Below are 25,224 nucleotides of genomic sequence, written 5' to 3'. Positions count from 1 at the left end.
TTTTGGGGCCTTTTCTTATCAGACTATGAAGTATCGGCTTTGGCTTATTGTTGAAGGCCGTAAGGTGACCTTTTAAAAATGTTAATTTCGGTGTCATTTTGGTCTCTTGTGGAGAGCTGTCTCATTGGCATTCATACCACATCTTCTTTCTTTTTTTTGGCAAAACATTTAGTGACTTGAGAATTTCAGAAAAGATATCAAAAGTCATAGGTAATTTGTGACAGGTTAATTGTTTTTCTAGCCCTGCTCCTCCTTTTTCCACAAAAAAATCCTTTTTTGTTTGTTTGTTTGTTCTCTATTAATTTTAATGACACATGCATAATTTTAGCGTTTATCTGTATATAATGAACTTTCATTAAAGGGGGGTGGGGTCGGGACTTGACGGATTTAGGGGCCCGCCCTGCCCCCCCCTTCTGGAAAATAATTGGTTGCTTATATAGGGAATTACTGAAGCATGACCCGGAGCGGGCCCCTCTTAGGCAGTCAACGGGCCCCTGCGTATGAAAAATTTCAGAAAAGATATCAAAAGTCATAGGTAATTTGTGACAGGTTAATTGTTTTTCTAGCCCTGCTCCTCCTTTTTCCACAAAAAAATCCTTTTTTGTTTGTTTGTTCTCTATTAATTTTAATGACACATGAATAATTTTAGCGTTTATCTGTATATAATGAACTTTCATTAAAGGGGGGTGGGGTCGGGACTTGACAGATTTAGGGGCCCGCCCTGCCCCCCCTCCCTTTTCTGGAAAATAATTGGTTGCTTATATAGGGAATTACTGAAGCATGACCCGGAGCGGGCCCCTCTTAGGCAGTCAACGGGCCCCTGCGTATGAAAATTTCTGGATTCGCCACTGCGGAGTGTCCCTGATCCCAATATCCCGGGCTTAAAAACATGAAATCCTGAGGTTCTGAATTTATTGTTCCAGACGTCCCGAAAGTGTATTTTCTTTTTACAGTCAATTCTCAGTTTAATAATTGATCCACAGCGGTCATTGATCAATTATTCAGACCCACTCTTAAATAAACCCTGTGACTGCCGTGGATAGTAAATTGAAAATTATATCAGAGAGAAAAATACACTTTATTCGTAGTATATGTATTTGTTTCAAAGTAAAAAGAAAAAACCCAAACCGGGGTTCTAATTTGACTTTAATTTCGTCCAATGACGGATATAAAACAGAAAATACACTGTATTCGTAGTATTAATGTATGTTCAAAGTATACAGACAAACGCAAACCGGAAGTCTAATCTGACTTAAAATTTCGCCCAATGACGGAAACATATCCGGACGTCTTTTTTCTCGTTTTTCACCCAAAATAACTCAATCCGAATAATCATATGAATGGATGACAAATGCGATTATGCACTGTATCAATAGGACACAGAGGCATGATGATTAATTTATTGTGGAAAGAAGAGAAGCGACACCCAAAATGAGGTCTTCTCGTTTAATAGAATAGATAAAAAAAATAAACATTTAAACAAAAAAAGTTATATACTATATAACCTGTGCTTGTAACTACGTTACTTTCAAAGTAATATCAAATGAAAAAAAAATAGATTACTGTTCGTACTGCAATGTTTCTTTTTTTTAAATACTGGTTAATAAAATCCTTACAGTGTGTACTGGCTGGTCATCATCGCGTATGATACGATTTTGATACTCATACACAGCTAATGAATATTATGCATGAATATAGATAAGATCAGCACGTGTAGCCATAGACTGAGAGTTGCTTAAATGATAAAAATTTATGATTATTTGTACTTTGATATAATTGATGGAATACTTTTCACATATCGATTGTTTGTACAACTTTTATGAGAGAAAAAAAAACGTATGTGCCTGCCCCAAGTCAGGAGCCTGTAATTCAGTGGTTGTCGTTTGTTTACTAGTATGTGCTACATATTTGTTTTTGTTCATTTGTTTTATATCATTAAGGCCGTTAGTTTTCTCGTTTGAATTGGATTTCATTTTTATTTCTGAACCTTTTAAAGATGACAATGCGATATGGACTTTGCTCATTGTTGAAGGCCGTACGGTGACCTACAGTTGTTAATTTCTGTGTCCTTTTGTGGACAGTTGTCTCATTGGGATTTATACCACAGCTTCTTTTTTATATGTATCATTATTGAACGCATACGTATCGTTATCTAGGTTCTTCTATTTTAATTGTATATATATTTATCTACTACCCCTTTCGAATAAACAAAGAATGGTACACAAAGAAGCTTTAAATAAAATACATTTCAAACAAAGATAAGAAAAAAACAACGAAAGTGGTAATTATTTAACAATTTTGCATTAGTGTTAATGTTAATCTTACAGTGCAAGATGCATGCAGTACACTTAAATTCAAATAATGCCGTGACAGTTTATAGCGATATTTATTTGTAACAGCTCAGTGGCGGGTCCAGGGGTGTTCTGGGGATAGGAACCCCTTTTTTGGGGGGAGATCAATGCATTTGAATGGGAACATATAGTTGGAACCCCCTCCTTGTGTCCTGTATTGGGGACTCTCCCCCTTTTTTTTTTAAATGAATGGATCCACCACTGCACCTCATGCAGTCGAACAAGATGGACTGATTTTAATAACCTATCTATTAAATGTTATCATTTTCTACTTATGTTACTTTAAAATAAGTAACCAAAATCAACATATGCGTAATCTGTCCATATGTAAGTGTCATATATTACCGAACACAATGATAGACAAAATTTCAACAGGACATTCACGAAACTTAGGCAGCAATCATTTCATTTTCAGGGGGGCTATGTTGTTGTTTTCAAAGTTTGTTTCTAATTGTTCTGCCACTATATGTAATGCTAAAATTGAAATGAAAGAAAATAATGATTTCGACCTGTCTCCAAAAAATATTGTCTTTCGCCGAAGGAAAAAAATCCATAGCACCTCCCCCCCGAAAATCATGTGTTTGCTGCCTTAGGCATGTGTTGATAACTTTTATTCTTTTAAATTAATATTTAGTTTAAATAATTGTATATATACATTTATTTACATAAATCTCTATGAAACCAGTTTTTGAAAACTATTATTATAAAAGTTTAAATCGCCATACAAAAAGTGTTTTCTTTTTAATTATTTTAAGTCATTTACGTTTCACTAAATAAATATCTGTTCACGTTGCAATGATCACAAATAAACCAAATATTTGGATTCTTTTCGTGAATTATTTGTCGTAACTTATTGTAAAAATTGTATGTGTTCCTGTTTTCTCCTATTTTTCGCACATATACTATGAGTCGAAATAGAAAGTACAATGATGTATTTTTAGTTAATTCTATTTTTAGATCAGGTTATTACTACGCATATGGGCACTATTGCCACGATTACCTGAGGGCACCGATTACCTCAGGACATACAGCAGCGGACCTAACTGCCATCTGCACCTGGACCCGTCCCCTGCAATTTCAACCAATGTCTGTTCGTTTTTTTAGCAATATTTTGATCTTATTTGCTCCAATTCTTTGCAGTGTAGAATAAAATGTTCTACCGTCTTCATTTTCCTGTTCAAAGATTGTTCATATCGGGTTAACTTTCGGATCTGGCGATCGAGCTCTTTTGGCTTGGAATATATAGGGAAGAACCAAAAATTTGCGAAAGCAAATTTACAGATCTAACATTGTTGGGTTGATGTTTAGACGAGTTGTATATATATAAATATATACGTTTGGGTACTTATTCTTTCTTTTATTTCCCCTGCCTTGTAAAACTTTACGTCTATTGTTTTATACGCTAATCCATATTTTGTGAGCTTCATTTAATGGATGGTGTAAATAGCACTGTAACTGTTAGTGTTACTCTAATATAATTATAATCAGTTTATTGTGTTAATTTTGTATGCCATAAGTTTATTTTCTATTGTATCTCGATGTATGCAAGACTTTTTAAAGGATCATGTTTTTTTCTCCATTTTACCGGTACCACGATTTCCCGAGAACTACGAGAACAACATAATATCCCGAAAACAAGATTATATATCCCGAGAACAAGATTTTTAATTGTGTTATAGGTGTTTTTATTGTGTTTTTACTACTTTTTACGATAATAAAGAATACTAATAAGACATAATACTCGTTTTTATTCAATAACCAGATGCTTCGCAGGGCGTAGCTTTATATAACTTAATATAATAATTTTAGATCCTGATTTGGACCAACTTGAAAACTGGGCCCATAATCAAAAATCTAAGTACATGTTTAGATTCAGCATATCAAAGAGGCCCAAGAATTTAATTTTTGTTAAAATCAAACTTAGTTTAATTTTGGACTCTTTGGACCTTAATGTAGGCCAATTTGAAAACGGGACCAAAAATGAAGAATCTACATACACAGTTAGATTTGGCATATCAAAGAACCCCATTTATTCAATTTTTGATGAAATCAAAAAAGTTTAATTTTGGACCCCGATTTGGGCCAACTTGAAAACTGGGCCAATAATAAAAAATCTAAGTTCATTTTTAGATTCAGCATATCAAAGAACCCCAAGGATTCAATTTTTGTAAAAATCAAACTAAGTTTAATTTTGGACCCTTTGGACCTTTTAATGTAGACCAATTTGAAAACGGGACCAAAAGTTAAGAATCTACATACACAGTTAGATTCGGCATATCAAAGAACCCCAATTATTCAATTTTGATGAAATCAAACAAAGTTTAATTTTGGACCCTTTGGGCCCCTATTTCCTAAACTGTTGGGACCGAAACTCCCAAAATCAATACCAACTTTCCTTTTATGGTCATTAACCTTGTGTTTAAATTTCATAGATTTCTATTTACTTATACTAACGTTATGGTGCGAAAACCATGAAAAATGCTTATTTGGGTCCCTTTTTGGCCCCTAATTCCTAAACTGTTGGGACCTAAACTCCCAAAATCAATACCAATCTTCCTTTTGTGGTCATAAACATTATGTTTAAATTTCATTGATTTCTATTTACTTAAACTAAAGTTATTGTGCGAAAACCCAAAATAATGCTTATTTGGGCCCTTTTTTGGCCCCTAATTCCTAAACTGTTAAAACCAAAACTCCCAAAATCAATCCTAACCTTTCTTTTGTGGTCATCAACCTTGTGTCAAAATTTCATAGATTTCTATTAACTTAAACTAAAGTTATAGTGCGAAAACCAAGAAAATGCTATTTGGGCCCTTTTTGGCCCCTAATTCCTAAAATGTTGGGACCAAAACTCCCAAAATCAATACCAACCTTCCTTTTTGTCGAGCCTTCGACTTTAGTCGAAAAAGCGAGACTAAGCGATCCTACTTTCCGTCGTCGTCGGTGTCGTCGTCGGCGGCGTCCACAAATATTCACTCTATGGTTAAAGTTTTTGAAATTTTAATAACTTTCTTAAACTATACTGGATTTCTACCAAACTTGGACAGAAGCTTGTTTATGATCATAAGATAGTATCCAGAAGTAAATTTTGTAAAAATAAAATTCCATTTTTTCCGTATTTAACTTATAAATGGACTTAGTTTTTTTCTGCGGGGAAACATAACATTCACTCTGTGGTTAAAGTTTTCAGAATTTTAATAACTTTCTTAAACTATCCTGGGTGTGTACCAAACTTGGACAGAAGCTTGTTTATGATCATAAGATAGTATCCAGAAGTAAATTTTGTAAAAATAAAATTCCATTTTTTCCGTATTTAACTTATAAATGGACTTAGTTTTTTTCTGCGGGGAAACATAACATTCACTCTGTGGTTAAAGTTTTCAGAATTTTAATAACTTTCTTAAACTATCCTGGGTGTGTACCAAACTTGGACAGAAGCTTGTTTATGATCATAAGATAGTATCCAGAAGTAAATTTTGTAAAAAAATAAATCCATTTTTTCCATATTTTACTTTAAAATGGACTTAGTTTTTCTGCGGTGAAACATTACATTCACTCTGTGGTTAAAGTTTTTAGAATTTAATTAACTTTCTAAAAATATCCTGGGTTTGTACCAAACTGTGATAGAAGCTTATTTATGATCATAAGATAGTATCCAGAAGTAAATTTTGTAAAAAGATAACTCCATTTTTTCTATATTTTACTTTTAAATGGACTTAGATTTTCTTCCAGTTAACATTACATACAGTCTGCAGTTAAAGTTTTCAAAACATTTAATAGATTCATTAACTATCCTAGATTTTTACCAAACTTGGACAGAAGCTTCTTACAATCATAAGATAGTATCAAGAGGAATATTTTTATAGATTTTTTTCCTCATTTTTGTTGAGCCTGGGATTTACAGCAAAAGTAGGCGAGACACTGGGTTCCGCGGAACCCTTACAAATTTTATGGTCATAAACCTTGTGTTAAAATTTCATAGATTTCTATTCACTTTTACTAAAGTTAGAGTGCGAAAACTAAAATTATTCGGACGACGACGACGACGACGACGACAACGACGACGACGACGCAGACGACGACGACGCAGACGACGATGCCGTGATAGCAATATACGACGAATTTTTTTTCAAAATTTGCGGTCGTATAAAAATGCAATTTCAGGTCAAAAATTCGATTTCTATGTCTTGTATGCAAAATCCTTGTTGAACACAATATGGCGGACATTCTAAAGGTAGACAACTTTAGAAAATCAAAGTATTAGAAGATCTTAGAAGAACTGACAGAAAAGAAAAGTATCAAATGTACTGAAGGAATAGATTTTATTAAAAAAAATGTTAAACATTCATATAAAAACTGATTGTTGTTAATTAATTATATGTCTCTATTGTTAATAAATTTTATTTATATCGTTATTGTTATTGTTAATAAAATGAAATAAATTATGATTCGTCAAAGTTTTTACTAAAATAACATGTTTTCAAAATCTTAGTAATTATATTGTTTTCTTATGATATAATTAAATGCTGTAATTCCTGTACAATTTTCTCCAAATATCTCCTTTTAAACTAAAGCTTGGTGTGGTTTTAATACAAAATACAAAAATTTCAATTTTCTCAAATTTTGTTCATCAAAGAAATATGAAGACAACGGCTTGGTATTATTTTAGTAACATTTTGCATATAAAAAGTGATTTACGATTTTGGTGCTTATTCTTCCAAAATGTCAGAGGAAATGAAATATCCGTTTATAAAATGTACTGAATGTACTGATGATTGTGTCATTGATGCATCTACCTTACAAAATATAACGTCCGCCATATTGTTTTCAACAAGGAATTTGCATATAAGTGACAAGACATAAAAATCTATTTTCTGAAGATTGCGTGTACTTTTATTAATTATGAACGCCATAAACCTTAATTATTGTATGCTGTTACACTTATTTAAGCAAAAAAACACATATAACACCATAAAAAATCTTGTTCTCGGGATATATAATATACAACCAACTACCCGTTGCGAAATGGTCATGATATTATTGTTCCATTTTGTAGACTTTCCCTTACTACTGAATCGTTTATTCCCTCTACTATACGTGAATGGAATAAACTTGATCCAAAAATTCGCAGTGTCGACTCTATTTCTAAATTTAAGAAAGAATTAAAAAACGATAGTCTAGTATGTAAAATTGAAACGTTTTATTTGTACGGCCCAAGGAAATTAAATATTATCTTAACGCAATTGCGATGTTCCGCTTCACCATTGAACAATGACCTATTTAGAGCTAACATTATAAATGATCCTTCTTGTCATTGTGGGTCCGATATTGAGGATGTCTACCATTACTTCTTCGTTTGCCCAAAATACACATTATGTAGGAAAAACTTATTCGATAACCTTAACTGGCTATCTGAAAACTTTGTTTTAGATACAAAACTATTAATTTGCGGACACTTGGAACTTTCGAACGAACAAAATATTCAAATTTTTTCAAACAAGTTCAGAATTACATAAAAAGGTCAAACAGATTTCTTATGCCTTGATAGAGCGTTATTATTATTGCTGTCACAGGACGTCATCGTTGTCATCAATCCACAAGTCATCGTCACAGAAGTATGCGATTTTTCAAACTTTCTTTTTCCTTTTTTACTTTGTCTCCTCTTTGTTCACCTATGAAAGCTAGTATTATATTGTATAAACTGTTTGTTTTATATGCATGTCCATTATATTATACTGTTATTGTAACTTTATATTGTATTATGGAAAAGACTTCATAAGTATGATTTACTTGTGTCTAATCCATTTTGCTTTAATTCAGCAAATAAAATATGTTTAAACTAAATATAATCTTGTTTTCGGGATATTATGTTGTTCTCGTAGTTCTCGGGAAATCGTGGTACCACGATTTCCCGAGAACTACGAGAACAACATAATATCCCGAAAACAAGATTATATATCCCGAGAACAAGATTTTTAATTGTGTTATAGGTGTTTTTATTGTGTTTTTACTACTTTTTACGATAATAAAGAATACTAATAAGACATAATACTCGTTTTTATTCAATAACCAGATGCTTCGCAGGGCGTAGCTTTATATAACTTAATATAATAATTTAAGATCCTGATTTGGACCAACTTGAAAACTGGGCCCATAATCAAAAATCTAAGTACATGTTTAGATTCAGCATATCAAAGAGGCCCAAGAATTTAATTTTTGTTAAAATCAAACTTAGTTTAATTTTGGACTCTTTGGACCTTAATGTAGGCCAATTTGAAAACAGGACCAAAAATGAAGAATCTACATACACAGTTAGATTTGGCATATCAAAGAACCCCATTTATTCAATTTTTGATGAAATCAAAAAAGTTTAATTTTGGACCCCGATTTGGGCCAACTTGAAAACTGGGCCAATAATAAAAAATCTAAGTTCATTTTTAGATTCAGCATATCAAAGAACCCCAAGGATTCAATTTTTGTAAAAATCAAACTAAGTTTAATTTTGGACCCTTTGGACCTTAATGTAGACCAATTTGAAAACGGGACCAAAAGTTAAGAATCTACATACACAGTTAGATTCGGCATATCAAAGAACCCCAATTATTCAATTTTGATGAAATCAAACAAAGTTTAATTTTGGACCCTTTGGGCCCCTATTTCCTAAACTGTTGGGACCGAAACTCCCAAAATCAATACCAACTTTCCTTTTATGGTCATTAACCTTGTGTTTAAATTTCATAGATTTCTATTTACTTATACTAACGTTATGGTGCGAAAACCATGAAAAATGCTTATTTGGGTCCCTTTTTGGCCCCTTATTCCTAAACTGTTGGGACCTAAACTCCCAAAATCAATACCAATCTTCCTTTTGTGGTCATAAACATTATGTTTAAATTTCATTGATTTCTATTTACTTAAACTAAAGTTATTGTGCGAAAACCCAGAATAATGCTTATTTGGGCCCTTTTTTGGCCCCTAATTCCTAAAATGTTAAAACCAAAACTCCCAAAATCAATCCTAACCTTTCTTTTGTGGTCATCAACCTTGTGTCAAAATTTCATAGATTTCTATTAACTTAAACTAAAGTTATAGTGCGAAAACCAAGAAAATGCTTATTTGGGCCCTTTTTGGCCCCTAATTCCTAAAAACTCCCAAAATCAATACCAACCTTCCTTTTATGGTCATAAACCTTGTGTTAAAATTTCATAGATTTCTATTCACTTTTACTAAAGTTAGAGTGCGAAAACTAAAAGTATTCGGACGACGACGACGACGACGACGACGACGACGACAACGACGACGACGACGCAGACGACGACGCCGTGATAGCAATATACGACGAATTTTTTTTTCAAAATTTGCGGTCGTATAAAAATGCAATTTCAGGTCAAAAATTCGATTTCTATGTCTTGTATGCAAAATCCTTGTTGAACACAATATGGCGGACATTCTAAAGGTAGACAACTTTAGAAAATCAAAGTATTAGAAGATCTTAGAAGAACTGACAGAAAAGAAAAGTATCAAATGTACTGAAGGAATAGATTTTATTAAAAAAAATGTTAAACATTCATATAAAAACTGATTGTTGTTAATTAATTATATGTCTCTATTGTTAATAGATTTTATTTATATCGTTATTGTTATTGTTAATAAAATGAAATAAATTATGATTCGTCAAAGTTTTTACTAAAATAACATGTTTTCAAAATCTTAGTAATTATATTGTTTTCTTATGATATAATTAAATGCTGTAATTCCTGTACAATTTTCTCCAAATATCTCCTTTTAAACTAAAGCTTGGTGTGGTTTTAATACAAAATACAAAAATTTCAATTTTCTCAAATTTTGTTCATCAAAGAAATATGAAGACAACGGCTTGGTATTATTTTAGTAACATTTTGCATATAAAAAGTGATTTACGATTTTGGTGCTTATTCTTCCAAAATGTCAGAGGAAATGAAATATCCGTTTATAAAATGTACTGAATGTACTGATGATTGTGTCATTGATGCATCTACCTTACAAAATATAACGTCCGCCATATTGTTTTCAACAAGGAATTTGCATATAAGTAACAAGACATAAAAATCTATTTTCTGAAGATTGCGTGTACTTTTATTAATTATGAACGCCATAAACCTTAATTATTGTATGCTGTTACACTTATTTAAGCAAAAAAACACATATAACACCATAAAAAATCTTGTTCTCGGGATATATAATATACAACCAACTACCCGTTGCGAAATGGTCATGATATTATTGTTCCATTTTGTAGACTTTCCCTTACTACTGAATCGTTTATTCCCTCTACTATACGTGAATGGAATAAACTTGATCCAAAAATTCGCAGTGTCGACTCTATTTCTAAATTTAAGAAAGAATTAAAAAACGATAGTCTAGACTATGTAAAATTGAAACGTTTTATTTGTACGGCCCAAGGAAATTAAATATTATCTTAACGCAATTGCGATGTTCCGCTTCACCATTGAACAATGACCTATTTAGAGCTAACATTATAAATGATCCTTCTTGTCATTGTGGGTCCGATATTGAGGATGTCTACCATTACTTCTTCGTTTGCCCAAAATACACATTATGTAGGAAAAACTTATTCGATAACCTTAACTGGCTATCTGAAAACTTTGTTTTAGATACAAAACTATTAATTTGCGGACACTTGGAACTTTCGAACGAACAAAATATTCAAATTTTTTCAAACAAGTTCAGAATTACATAAAAAGGTCAAACAGATTTCTTATGCCTTGATAGAGCGTTATTATTATTGCTGTCACAGGACGTCATCGTTGTCATCAATCCACAAGTCATCGTCACAGAAGTATGCGATTTTTCAAACTTTCTTTTTCCTTTTTTACTTTGTCTCCTCTTTGTTCACCTATGAAAGCTAGTATTATATTGTATAAACTGTTTGTTTTATATGCATGTCCATTATATTATACTGTTATTGTAACTTTATATTGTATTATGGAAAAGACTTCATAAGTATGATTTACTTGTGTCTAATCCATTTTGCTTTAATTCAGCAAATAAAATATGTTTAAACTAAATATAATCTTGTTTTCGGGATATTATGTTGTTCTCGTAGTTCTCGGGAAATCGTGGTACCACGATTTCCCGAGAACTACGAGAACAACATAATATCCCGAAAACAAGATTATATATCCCGAGAACAAGATTTTTAATTGTGTTATAGGTGTTTTTATTGTGTTTTTACTACTTTTTACGATAATAAAGAATACTAATAAGACATAATACTCGTTTTTATTCAATAACCAGATGCTTCGCAGGGCGTAGCTTTATATAACTTAATATAATAATTTTAGATCCTGATTTGGACCAACTTGAAAACTGGGCCCATAATCAAAAATCTAAGTACATGTTTAGATTCAGCATATCAAAGAGGCCCAAGAATTTAATTTTTGTTAAAATCAAACTTAGTTTAATTTTGGACTCTTTGGACCTTAATGTAGGCCAATTTGAAAACAGGACCAAAAATGAAGAATCTACATACACAGTTAGATTTGGCATATCAAAGAACCCCATTTATTCAATTTTTGATGAAATCAAAAAAGTTTAATTTTGGACCCCGATTTGGGCCAACTTGAAAACTGGGCCAATAATAAAAAATCTAAGTTCATTTTTAGATTCAGCATATCAAAGAACCCCAAGGATTCAATTTTTGTAAAAATCAAACTAAGTTTAATTTTGGACCCTTTGGACCTTAATGTAGACCAATTTGAAAACGGGACCAAAAGTTAAGAATCTACATACACAGTTAGATTCGGCATATCAAAGAACCCCAATTATTCAATTTTGATGAAATCAAACAAAGTTTAATTTTGGACCCTTTGGGCCCCTATTTCCTAAACTGTTGGGACCGAAACTCCCAAAATCAATACCAACTTTCCTTTTATGGTCATTAACCTTGTGTTTAAATTTCATAGATTTCTATTTACTTATACTAACGTTATGGTGCGAAAACCATGAAAAATGCTTATTTGGGTCCCTTTTTGGCCCCTAATTCCTAAACTGTTGGGACCTAAACTCCCAAAATCAATACCAATCTTCCTTTTGTGGTCATAAACATTATGTTTAAATTTCATTGATTTCTATTTACTTAAACTAAAGTTATTGTGCGAAAACCCAGAATAATGCTTATTTGGGCCCTTTTTTGGCCCCTAATTCCTAAAATGTTAAAACCAAAACTCCCAAAATCAATCCTAACCTTTCTTTTGTGGTCATCAACCTTGTGTCAAAATTTCATAGATTTCTATTAACTTAAACTAAAGTTATAGTGCGAAAACCAAGAAAATGCTTATTTGGGCCCTTTTTGGCCCCTAATTCCTAAAAACTCCCAAAATCAATACCAACCTTCCTTTTATGGTCATAAACCTTGTGTTAAAATTTCATAGATTTCTATTCACTTTTACTAAAGTTAGAGTGCGAAAACTAAAAGTATTCGGACGACGACGACGACGACGACGACGACGACGACAACGACGACGACGACGCAGACGACGACGCCGTGATAGCAATATACGACGAATTTTTTTTTCAAAATTTGCGGTCGTATAAAAATGCAATTTCAGGTCAAAAATTCGATTTCTATGTCTTGTATGCAAAATCCTTGTTGAACACAATATGGCGGACATTCTAAAGGTAGACAACTTTAGAAAATCAAAGTATTAGAAGATCTTAGAAGAACTGACAGAAAAGAAAAGTATCAAATGTACTGAAGGAATAGATTTTATTAAAAAAAATGTTAAACATTCATATAAAAACTGATTGTTGTTAATTAATTATATGTCTCTATTGTTAATAGATTTTATTTATATCGTTATTGTTATTGTTAATAAAATGAAATAAATTATGATTCGTCAAAGTTTTTACTAAAATAACATGTTTTCAAAATCTTAGTAATTATATTGTTTTCTTATGATATAATTAAATGCTGTAATTCCTGTACAATTTTCTCCAAATATCTCCTTTTAAACTAAAGCTTGGTGTGGTTTTAATACAAAATACAAAAATTTCAATTTTCTCAAATTTTGTTCATCAAAGAAATATGAAGACAACGGCTTGGTATTATTTTAGTAACATTTTGCATATAAAAAGTGATTTACGATTTTGGTGCTTATTCTTCCAAAATGTCAGAGGAAATGAAATATCCGTTTATAAAATGTACTGAATGTACTGATGATTGTGTCATTGATGCATCTACCTTACAAAATATAACGTCCGCCATATTGTTTTCAACAAGGAATTTGCATATAAGTAACAAGACATAAAAATCTATTTTCTGAAGATTGCGTGTACTTTTATTAATTATGAACGCCATAAACCTTAATTATTGTATGCTGTTACACTTATTTAAGCAAAAAAACACATATAACACCATAAAAAATCTTGTTCTCGGGATATATAATATACAACCAACTACCCGTTGCGAAATGGTCATGATATTATTGTTCCATTTTGTAGACTTTCCCTTACTACTGAATCGTTTATTCCCTCTACTATACGTGAATGGAATAAACTTGATCCAAAAATTCGCAGTGTCGACTCTATTTCTAAATTTAAGAAAGAATTAAAAAACGATAGTCTAGACTATGTAAAATTGAAACGTTTTATTTGTACGGCCCAAGGAAATTAAATATTATCTTAACGCAATTGCGATGTTCCGCTTCACCATTGAACAATGACCTATTTAGAGCTAACATTATAAATGATCCTTCTTGTCATTGTGGGTCCGATATTGAGGATGTCTACCATTACTTCTTCGTTTGCCCAAAATACACATTATGTAGGAAAAACTTATTCGATAACCTTAACTGGCTATCTGAAAACTTTGTTTTAGATACAAAACTATTAATTTGCGGACACTTGGAACTTTCGAACGAACAAAATATTCAAATTTTCAAACAAGTTTAGAATAACATAAAAAGGTCAAACAGATTACGTATGCCTTGATAGAGCGTTATTATTATTGCTGTCACAGGACGTCATCGTTGTCATCAATCCACAAGTCATCGTCACAGAAGTATGCGATTTTTCAAACTTTCTTTTTCCTTTTTTACTTTGTCTCCTCTTTGTTCACCTATGAAAGCTAGTATTATATTGTATAAACTGTTTGTTTTATATGCATGTCCATTATATTATACTGTTATTGTAACTTTATATTTAAGAATTGAATGCTTCTTTTTGTAAATTTATTGGGTGGTAAAAGCGTTGACCGATGTACATTTTGTATGAAGCGCCGCGCTCTAAAAATGTACGCACGGTCCACGCTTTTACAACCCTATAAAGTTTCAAAAAGAAGTATTCAATACTTATAATTACATTTTTTTAAGCTAAAATCATGAAAACACGATTTTTATCCAGTTTTATATAATTCACCTGTGCACTTTTTTGTGGGACCTCTTGTCATCATGCATGATAAATGTTATTGTCTGATGCAATTGTTTACGGAATAACATGTTAGCCAATCAGAATAACGTATTATAATGAAACTTACATCTAATGTAATTATTGTATTATGGAAAAGACTTCATAAGTATGATTTACTTGTGTCTAATCCATTTTGCTTTAATTCAGCAAATAAAATATGTTTAAACTAAATATAATCTTGTTTTCGGGATATTATGTTGTTCTCGTAGTTCTCGGGAAATCGTGGTACCCCCATTTTACGGTCCCGTACGATACTAAAAATAGGTCTTTTATCCAAGCGCACCTATTGTTATCTAGTATAGACATTCGGACCTTTTCTTGACATTACCATATAATGCATTGGTTTCCATTGACGTCACAGTTGTTTAGAAATGGCCGCCTAGGACTATTGGAGCCAGTGCCCTGAAATTTTCGATTGTTACATTTAAAAGTAAGCGCAAGTGAATCTATGTACATAACAAATAATAAGATTAATAGTCTCAATAAATGATTTTTGATTGTAGCATAGCTCTTTGCTTCTAAACAAAGTAATGATAGTAGGTGGCAGTTTGCCAACTTCGAAATCATGAACGTCCAAAATTATGAAAAAATATTTAATTACAAAGTTATCAAAAATGATCAACGGATCTGTTGTCTACGAGGTACTAGAAAGTATTTTTTATTGATTAAAAGTCTATTTTAATATCCAACTGCAGTCTGTGACTTACTTACACAGACACTAACTTTTAGTGTTTCTATCCATGGGAAGACCCACTATCATTATCAACATTTATCATATATTTAGTACAAAATACAGCAATTTTGTATATCTAATAAAGGTTATTATACCCCGTATTGTATAGCTAAACCCTTATCACATAGCTAAGTCAATAACCCATATCGCATACCCTCTATCGCATACTTGGCGTGACATCTTCTTCTTCTCTTCTTTATAATTCAGCACTCCATCAACATACTGATGATAACGCACTAATAAGAATGAGGTCAACGTTTGACCTATGACGTCCAGTTGCTGTATTTTCAGTCTTCGGGAAGAATTATTTCTGGTAAAAAAAAAGTCCTATCATTTCTACTGTTATTGATTTTTCCCCCAATAATTATTACCAAGTAACTTAACGATTTTTAAAAAAGTACAATACACACAACATAAGAATAAAAAAAACATTCATTAAACTTGAATTTTATTACAATTAAAAACAGTTATATGGCACAGAATCGACTGAAAGCAAGTATAGTTAATAACAGGGTGACTTGATTTCGCTTATGGGGGTCGGGGAAAGTGAAGTGACGGTCAGGAAAGCGACTTCTTTGCCCAAGTCGCCTGGTAGCAGAGCCCTGCAATTAAAAACAGATACATGTACTTATAATTTGGAACAGAATCGTTATATCTATAACTTTAATTATTTAATGGAAAAAATTTTGACATACAAACATTAGCCAAGTTTAAATAACTCTAAATGTACCTGTAGATATACATTGTAGGCTTAAGAAATTACTTTAATCACTTTAATAAAGTTTATTAAATTGTTAATAATGACATGAATGACTCAATTTTAATGTCATATTTACCATTTTTAACCGGATTTTTGTGACAAAAATGTCGGTTATTGATTTGGGGATGCTCGGCGGGCGGGGGGTCGGCAATCAAATGTTGTCCGTGCATTAACTCATGAACCGTTCAACCAAAGCTTTTAAAATTTTAATATGTTGTTACTGACAACTAAATGAAGGTCAAGGTCAATAATGGCGATTTTGACTTTTACCGTTCAGGAGTTATGGTTCTTGAAAGATTGAAAAATGGCGTTTCCAGTCGTGTCCGTGCATTAACGCATGAACTGTTCTAATAAAGCTTCCCAAATTTTAATATGTTGTTACTGCTGACAAAATAGAGGTCAAGTTCAATAATGATGATTTTGACTTTTACCGTTCAGTAGTTATGGTTCTTGAAAGATCGTAAAATGGTGTTTCCAGTCGTGTCCGTGCATTTACCTATGAACTGTTCCACCAAAGCTTCCCAAATTTTGTTATGTTGTTACTGATGACTAAATGTAGGTCAAGTTCAATAATAACGATTTTGACTTTTACCGTTCAGGAGTTATGGTTCTTGAAAGATTGAAAAATGGTGTTTCCAGTCATGTCCGTGCATTTTCTCATGAACCATTCAACCAAAGCTTTTCAAATTTTAAAGGGAAACTTCGCAAAAAAATCAAAAATTGATATTATTGTTCATTCTGTATAAAAATGCTCAAATTCATGAATATTAAAGTTTTATTCTGCTAGATAAGAGATCACCATCGATTTTAAATTTAGAGTATCAATTCTCTCCAGTCGGCCATTTTGTTACCTTCTCCAATTTGCACCCAAGATATGTCTAAGGACCAAAACTACAGTAACCCGATGTAGTTGAATTGCGTGTCGATATCTTGTCAATCGTACGGTTGTTTTATCCGACTAGTTAACTATAACTAAGTTGATACGGAAAATTTTCTTATCTTTTTTTTTTAATAACCATGATCTTTTATTTTTAACAATAATGAAATAATATTGGAATTAGTTAAAAAGTAAAAATTTCAAATCATAAATAAGTGTTCCGTGAAACTTGAATTGTTTTCGGAAATCTAATTAGTTCATAATTCTTTTATGTAATAAACTTTATTCAAATAAATTAGGATCTTCGCTCCACTGATCACCTGCATGGCTAAAGGTATTACTCCCAAAGGTATTGCAGGGGGGGTGACACGTCCAGGTATTCAAGCGATTTCCTGTCGAGCTTGCAAATTCATGCATCGTTTCACTTCTTAGGGTATTGGTCAGTGTACACGGCCGATAACTTATAACTTTCCATTTTGAACTATTAGGTGTATAATATGCATCTCTATCTTGCGTGTCCGAAAGTGATATTATATACTAGTCATTACTAAACTCGTACGCTTGTTTGTGAATAACATTTCTGATGTAAAGAAAATTATTTATAAAAATATAGATAATACCTAAAAATAATATACAGATTTGATGAAATAAAAATCTATATACATATTTTTTGTCAATGGTGAAGGACAATTCAGACCATACCAGAAATTTTGATTTAAAAAAATGTACGCACTTGTCGACCATTTGTATATACGCCAGGATAAAAAGTAACGGAACTATAGCAAAAATTCAAATATATACATGTATACATTGTACATAAGAAAGAAACATGCATTTTGTGTAAATTGGGGTAAAAGTTTTGTTAGTAGACAAGTCCACGTATGCCAACAGTATGTAATCATCAAATGTCGAAAGACTATTGTATAACAAAAGAAGAAGAAGAAGAGATTAAAATACTGGTCGGTATATAACTTTCTTTGGCTCATCGAAGTTATGGACATTTATATATCAATTAGATTGTTCTCGAATAAAGGAAGAAATTCGTCATCATCACAATTGTTCCAACATGCATGTTATATGTACGCAACTGGACGTACACTAATAATCCCTAAGGGATGTGAATATTTTCCAGGAAAACTATAGAGGATCAAAGTTTCAAATCAAATTCGGGATTTATTTTCTTTCTTGATATTGAATGACAGCAATTTAAAGAACAAACTGCTTGTCCGCTTTATGGGTATTCTTGCCAGTTGAAACAGACTTATAACATTAAACAATAGGGAAAGATGACATTAAATTCGTTCTGGTTTTTTTTTATACATTGTTGGTCAAATAGCAAAAGTATTATATATAGTTGGGCCCGATATAGTTACGGTGTGAGACGAAGACTATTTTGTAAGGACATTCCCGATTATATATAAATTTTGATGATGTTTTTCACACTTGAAAAGCATATATGTTCGTAAATTTCGATTCCATTCCAAAAAGATTCTTAAATTTTCTGTCATTTTTTAAAAAAAATTATCAAATATCTGAAGTATTCCTGCGTTGTGAGATTTGAAATATTTTGGTGAAAACATTAATTCCTAAATAGGTAATTAAAGATAATTTTGGATGGACTAAATTATATCATTGCAATTGTTAATGATCTGTTTGAAATATTTAAGGCCGATCCTAATCTAAGATAGTACAATTTTTAATTCATACACTCGTGATTAGAAGGCTATTTTTATTTATGAATTTTTACTTCAATTAAAATAATTAAGTATTTTATCGTTACTGAATTAATCAAAAGTCATAATTCATTCAAAAGTGATCTTATCATGCTTATGCAAAATATAAAAATATACAACAGCTATCCAGTTATTGTGCGACCTTATTATTCCCGTTAATTAATTTTAATTTTTTTTTTACATTTCTGCAGGGACGTCTATATAAGTCCTTGATTTCTGTGTCTAAAACTTTGACTGACTCCCGTTTTCAATTCATACGAAATGTTGTTCACACCTTCAAGCCAGTAAACCGTGACGCCTAGATTTCACTGAATGAGGATCAAAGGATTAGAATTACATAATGCTAATCCTTTATTTACCTTGAGTTAACCGACGCACTCAACATTCTTTAGGTGTCACAAAACAATACACATATTATTTCCACCGTACAAGCAAGTGAAAATGTTTGCTGGAATGAAGCAAAAAGGTCAGAATACAAACATGTATTTTTATTACACTATTGATCATGTCAATTTCATATGTTTGTTTAAAGTATTTGTAGAAAAAATCATAAAAATGTTCTATTGTATGAATTAATTTTATTATTAAAATTCGTTTTAAAATATCCACACGATCTAATTGTAAAAGTTGCATGGCTATCACTTATTTTTCGTTGGTTAATAGCTACACCAAAAGTCGACGATGCGCTTTAAATCGCGTTATTAGATGGTTAACGAACAAGACTTAAATGAGATATTTTCACTCCCAGCATGCATCAAAGACTTAAACTACGTCACATAAGTCAGGAAGTTTCAAGAAATAAAATTAATAATTCCCAATTTTCTCCTTTATTTGATTTCATATCAAAATAAAACTTGGTGAATATGTTTTTTATGGTATTATGAACATAATAAGATGAAAAGTGAAAAATCAAAGGCAAAAGAAAATCTGTAGGGCAGGACTTCTGGAATTCTTGTCCATATTCCCCTCCATTAATCATTATATCTTAACTTGTAAATTATTATTTTCATTATTTGCCTTGCAGGGATGATTCCACTATATAGTTTAGGGCCGCTTGGCGGCCCTAAAATCGGCCAGCGGCATCAAAAAATATTTGTGAATAAGATAAATTCCCAATTCATGAAAATAAAATAAAAATCGGTTTTACCGGAAAAGTTTAGGACTTTGTTCTTTATAGGTTGAAAAATAAAGACAGTTTAGATGTTTATGAATTGTCCTATATGTTTTTACTTTAGTGGAATCTTAACAACGATTTGATTATGTCAACGTGTGGTAAACAATTTTAGTTAGTTAGTTTTAGCAGCCAGATTCAATTGATTAAAATGTTACGGGAGTATTTGATCTCGTAAAAGAAGATCACCCAGCAGGTTGATCAAAAATATGTTTTTTTTGTCAAAATGGGTGTCAAAGCAGACCTCAGCTAAGAGCAAATTCAAATTTTGATATAACATTGATGAATACATTTTTTAAAATGGGCGCTGATCTGGTAAAAGCAGATCGCCCAGCAGAGCTGGTTATATAATTTGATGAAAACTTCTTTTGTAAAATAAATTATTTTTTATTTTGCTCTATTTCCTAAAAAAAGACCGTTTTTGAAAAATGTCAAGATATCTCATATAATATATTAAAGACATCTTATATAAATAAAATCACAGAAGATATCTTACATCAAATCAATTAATGTGTTCGTAGATAGAAGATGTTTTTGTGTTCGGTTAAATTGTCCCCTTTTAAAATTGTTATACGATGATAACTGATGTACCCATATTTTGGCTATTTTATTAATTGTGACTGTTTATTTAACGCATCATGTTAATATAACGGAATTTGATGAGACTGTTATTAAAGTGAGAGGGTTAGCGCTATAGAACCAGGTTTAATCCATCATTTTCTACATTTGAAAATGCCTGTACCAAGTCAGGAATATGACAGTTCTTGTCCATTCGTTTTTGATGCGTTTTGTTATTTGATTTTGCCATGTGATTATGGACTTTCCTAATTGATTTTCCTCTGGGTTCAGTATTTTTGTGATTTTACTTTTTATATATTAAATGAGATATCTTATATATTATATAAGATATCTTATATATTATATAAGATATCTTATATATTATATAAGATATCTTGACATTTGAATAAATAGCAAAACAGCTTGCCATATATTTATGTTAGCTGGTATAGATGTTTATGTACATGTAAAAGGCCTAGGTTACCATAGCTAAGACGATCATGTATCATGTGCAATGATATTCATATAATACAACTTCCCTGGTCTCAATCCAATAACTGTCAAGTGATATGGTGATCATATCTCTGAGAATCATATATATTATAATCAGTAGCCCATCTATAACAAGTGAAACTGCAAGCTTAACTGCTCACTGATGATACCCCCGCCGCAAGTGGATAATTTTAATAGTGTAAAAATATGCAAGTGTTCAGTAATTAGGAAGTTGTCAAGTGATGAATCTGAAAACGCATATAATATGGATTGATAGATGGATGGAAGGACAGACAGAGGTCAAACAGTATACCCCCCTTTTTTGAAAGCGGGGGTATAAGTATTCAAAATGTTACAACTTTTGCAATCAGTGTACATGTTAAACTTAATATACATTTTCCGCTTTTACAGGAAAATGATATTATTTCTTCTTAGATTTTATGCATGAAAATTCCCAATTGGGATAAAAATTCCCAATTTGATGTTCAAGGGACCCATTTGAAAACATCTTGAATCGTCCCTGCCTTGATTACCTGTTTAGGTATTGATTGATTTATACAATAAATGGAACTGATTTAAGAAAAATTAAAATGACCCTTTCCTGAAATGGCAGAATAAACCTAATTGGGGATTCCTGGTAAACTGGTAAATGGACAAATTTTTAGAACGTAATGTAACATGTTTATGAGGCCTGGGTTTTTAAACTTTTTTTCATATTCTGGTCATCAATCTGTCTATTACCGATTAAAATAATTTTTTCTTGTTATAAACATAAAATTTTATGTTTTGAACTTTTGACTTAAAAATATGTATGTTTTGAACTTTTGACTTAAAAATATGTATGTTTTTCACGTGTTATAAACATTTGTTTTTTTTTCTGGGAAAGTATTATGACTAGGGATAAAGTCCCAGGTGTATTTTTTCATAAAATAATATACAACTTGATAATTAGTGAAAATACTACCACCAAACACAAATGAAGGAAGAATTTTGTTATTGTCACTTTATAATAGCTGTTACTGAGTTTTGTTCCTTTATAAATTGTAAAATTACTAGTGTTGTCAACGGTTAACCTAGTTAACCCACATTAACCATCGGAAGGACCAAATACCAAAAAGCTAAGCGGTTAACCAGACTTTTTTCAATTTTAATAGATTAGATATAAATGTGTATTAAAATCATTAAATAATTTTGTTCTATTTATAAATTATTGTAGTAGTAATTAATTTGAAAGATTAAGTGTCCAGTATGTTGATTGCTATTGTTATTTTTAAAGAACCCAATTAATTAGAACTTATTAGACAACTTGTCTATCAGCTAGGGGCAAGATCTTAGGTAAAACTAATTAGTATACATGTTTTTTAAATCAGTAAACCGATAATATTTTACGATACTTCATTATTTTATTTTTGATCTAATATTGCAGTGACTCACATCTAAATGTGAATCCTCTGTCGTGCAAAGTTTTCAACACTTTATATGAAATGCCAACTCAAAAATTGTGAAAAGGCAAATCAATATGAAAGTAATTCATCATTTCAAACTAAAAAACACTTCACATTATTTTCTGAGACATTGAGAGAAAATGAAAGAATCATCGGTTTCTAACAGTTTCAATTTGTAGATACAGTGTTTTGTCTTAAAAAAGTCAAATTTCACCAGGAATCGTCAGACAAGCCCCATAATGCCTAAGGACAAACTTCAATTCATTGTATTATAAAAATGTACATTTGTAGGGTACTATAGATGAGGCCTTCAAACATCAACTCAAAGTACCAGTTAACCGGTTATCAATGGAACGATTATCCAAGTTACCAAGTAACTGTACGATTTGACAACACAAAAAGTTACAGAATGTATAATGTATTCAAAGTTGGGGGCGATGAACTCATTCTTCTTTCATATTTGGGTTACAATTTTTCATTTAAGTTCATTAGCCCAGGACTTTTATTTAGTAACAGGATACGTTTAATCCTGATGGAAAAACTTCTAGCCCAGCAAAACACACCTGCTAGGCTATTTTTTTTTTTTTAGCCAGTCAGATAAAAAAAAATTATTCTGATTTCAAACATGTAGCAAAAGGCAACCATGACATGGTAATTATTCAGATATCATAACACTGATTTTCTTAAAAACATTGCTAAAACTTTAAAAGAAATTATACTTTTCACATATCACATAGATTTGACATTAATTATTACATAGAGAGTGTACAACAGGAAATGTTCAACATACAAAATGTACAATGTATCTCACAATTAAGTGTATCTAAACCTCATAAACCTTACATTTCTGTTTGTAGAATTTGAGGCAGACTATAACTTGATTGTTGTAACATAGAGAATGGAAGAAGATCCAAAGAAAAAAGGTATAAATTATTATAAATTATTCCAATCAGACCGTTGGTTTTCCCGTTTGAATGGTTTTACACTAGTAAATTTGGGGCCCTTTATAGCTTGTTTTTAGGTGTGAGCCAAGGCTCCGTGTTGAAGGCCGTACTTTAACCTATAATGGTTTACTTTTTAAATTGTTATTTGGATGGAGAGTTGTCTCATTGGCATTCACACCACATCTTCCTATATCTCTTTAATTAATATAGATTATTCCAATCAGTGCTTTAATTAATATAAACTATTCCAATCAGTGCTTTAATTAATATAAACTTATTCCAATCAGTGCTTTAATTGATATAAATTATTCCAATCAGTGCTTTTGTCTTTGCAGTAATATTTATTGATAACTTCTATAAGTGACAGACAAGCAGCTGATAGCCGAAAGCATGAAGTTGGAATTGACTTAACTATTGAACAGCTTCAAAGTAAAACACTGTTCATGTATTAATGTTTTATCATACCACTTATAATTTTATCAGTTAGAAAAATCAAAGATTACATAAAATTTATAAAGAAGATAGGAGGTTGCCATTTTCAGTCAATTAACAATATATATATCAATTTCTTCTAGTGAACATGTACAATTAAATTTGCCTTTTTTTAGTCTTATTTTAATCCATGATAAGTAATGGATGCTGAAAAGACAGTTCTTGTGTAGACATTTTAAATGTTAACCTTTATTAAAGGGAATAAACTTAATGATAATAACTTGATACTTGATGTTTAGATCGAAGGAGGCAAAAGAAGATGGACACTAAAGCTGATAGTAGGAAACCTTCAGTTTCAGCAGACGGTCGACAACAATCAGCAGACGTTGAGAATGAAACAGGAAAACCTGTTGTTACACCACCACAAGGTAAAAATGTATAAAAAATGTTGCTTTTTTTTGGTTCTTTGTATTTCAAAGGTCTAAGAAGATCCAATTTATATTATAATTATTTTTCATTCGAATACAAGCTTTAGAAGAAAGAAAAAGATACTAAAAGAGAATTAAAACCAATAAATCGAAACAAAAAAATGACAAAAAAACGATGAAAAGACAACTACAGTCTTGAGTCTAAATATGATGAATACAGTGGCTAATCAGTACAAGAGTCAATCATGTCATATAAATAGATATTTGCCTATATACATGTAAATTGCCTGATTATATTTGTTTTAATCATGCAATGAACAAGATATGACCAACACTGTATTGTAGCTAACAGCCAAATCATTTGAACTCTGGTGGATAGTGCTCATTTGCAATCATACCATCTCTTTTTTATGCTCCACCTAAGGTAGTAGAGGGGCATTATGTTTTCTGGTCTGTGCATCCGTTCGTCCGTCTGTTAGTTTGTCAGTCTGTCTTGCTTCAGGTTAAAGTTTTTGGTCAAGGTAGTTTTTGAGGAAGTTGAAGTCCAATCATCTTGAAACTTAGTATACATGTGCCCTATGATATGATCTTTCTAATTTAAATGCCAAATTAGAGTTTTGACCCCAATTATATGGTTTACTGAACATAGAAAATGATAGTGCAAATTTCAGGTTAAAGTTTTTGGTCAAGGTAGTTTTTGATAAAGTAGAAGTCCAATCAACTTGAAACTTAGTATACATGCTCCCTTTGATAAGATCATTCTAATTTTAATGCCAAATTAGAGAATTTATTCCAATTTCACGGTCCACTAAACATAGAAAATGATAGTGCG

The 25,224-nt window shown here is 31.5% G+C and overlaps 1 protein-coding gene across 2 annotated transcripts in view; it reads left to right on the top strand.

The window, feature by feature from the left end:
- The first annotated feature begins 15,152 nt into the window (after positions 1-15,152).
- Positions 15,153-25,224, top strand: part of LOC134691212 (uncharacterized) — a 37,674-nt gene continuing 27,602 nt past the window's right edge. Inside the window, exons 1-3 of one of the 2 annotated variants that reach the window (XM_063551560.1) lie at positions 15,153-15,249; positions 23,446-23,511; positions 24,264-24,392. In XM_063551560.1, the coding sequence (XP_063407630.1) occupies positions 23,487-23,511; positions 24,264-24,392 (154 nt within the window). In that variant the 5' untranslated portion in view covers positions 15,153-15,249; positions 23,446-23,486. Of the gene's footprint in view, positions 15,250-19,323; positions 19,389-23,445; positions 23,512-24,263; positions 24,393-25,224 lie in introns of those variants that run through there. The other variant, XM_063551561.1, reaches the window with a different exon arrangement.

The sequence above is a fragment of the Mytilus trossulus genome, chromosome 11 (assembly GCF_036588685.1).
Source record: "Mytilus trossulus isolate FHL-02 chromosome 11, PNRI_Mtr1.1.1.hap1, whole genome shotgun sequence".
NCBI classification, from domain to species: domain Eukaryota; kingdom Metazoa; phylum Mollusca; class Bivalvia; order Mytilida; family Mytilidae; genus Mytilus; species Mytilus trossulus.
Note: the sequence above shows the minus strand (reverse complement) of the source record. Positions and strands in the feature narration are given on the sequence as shown.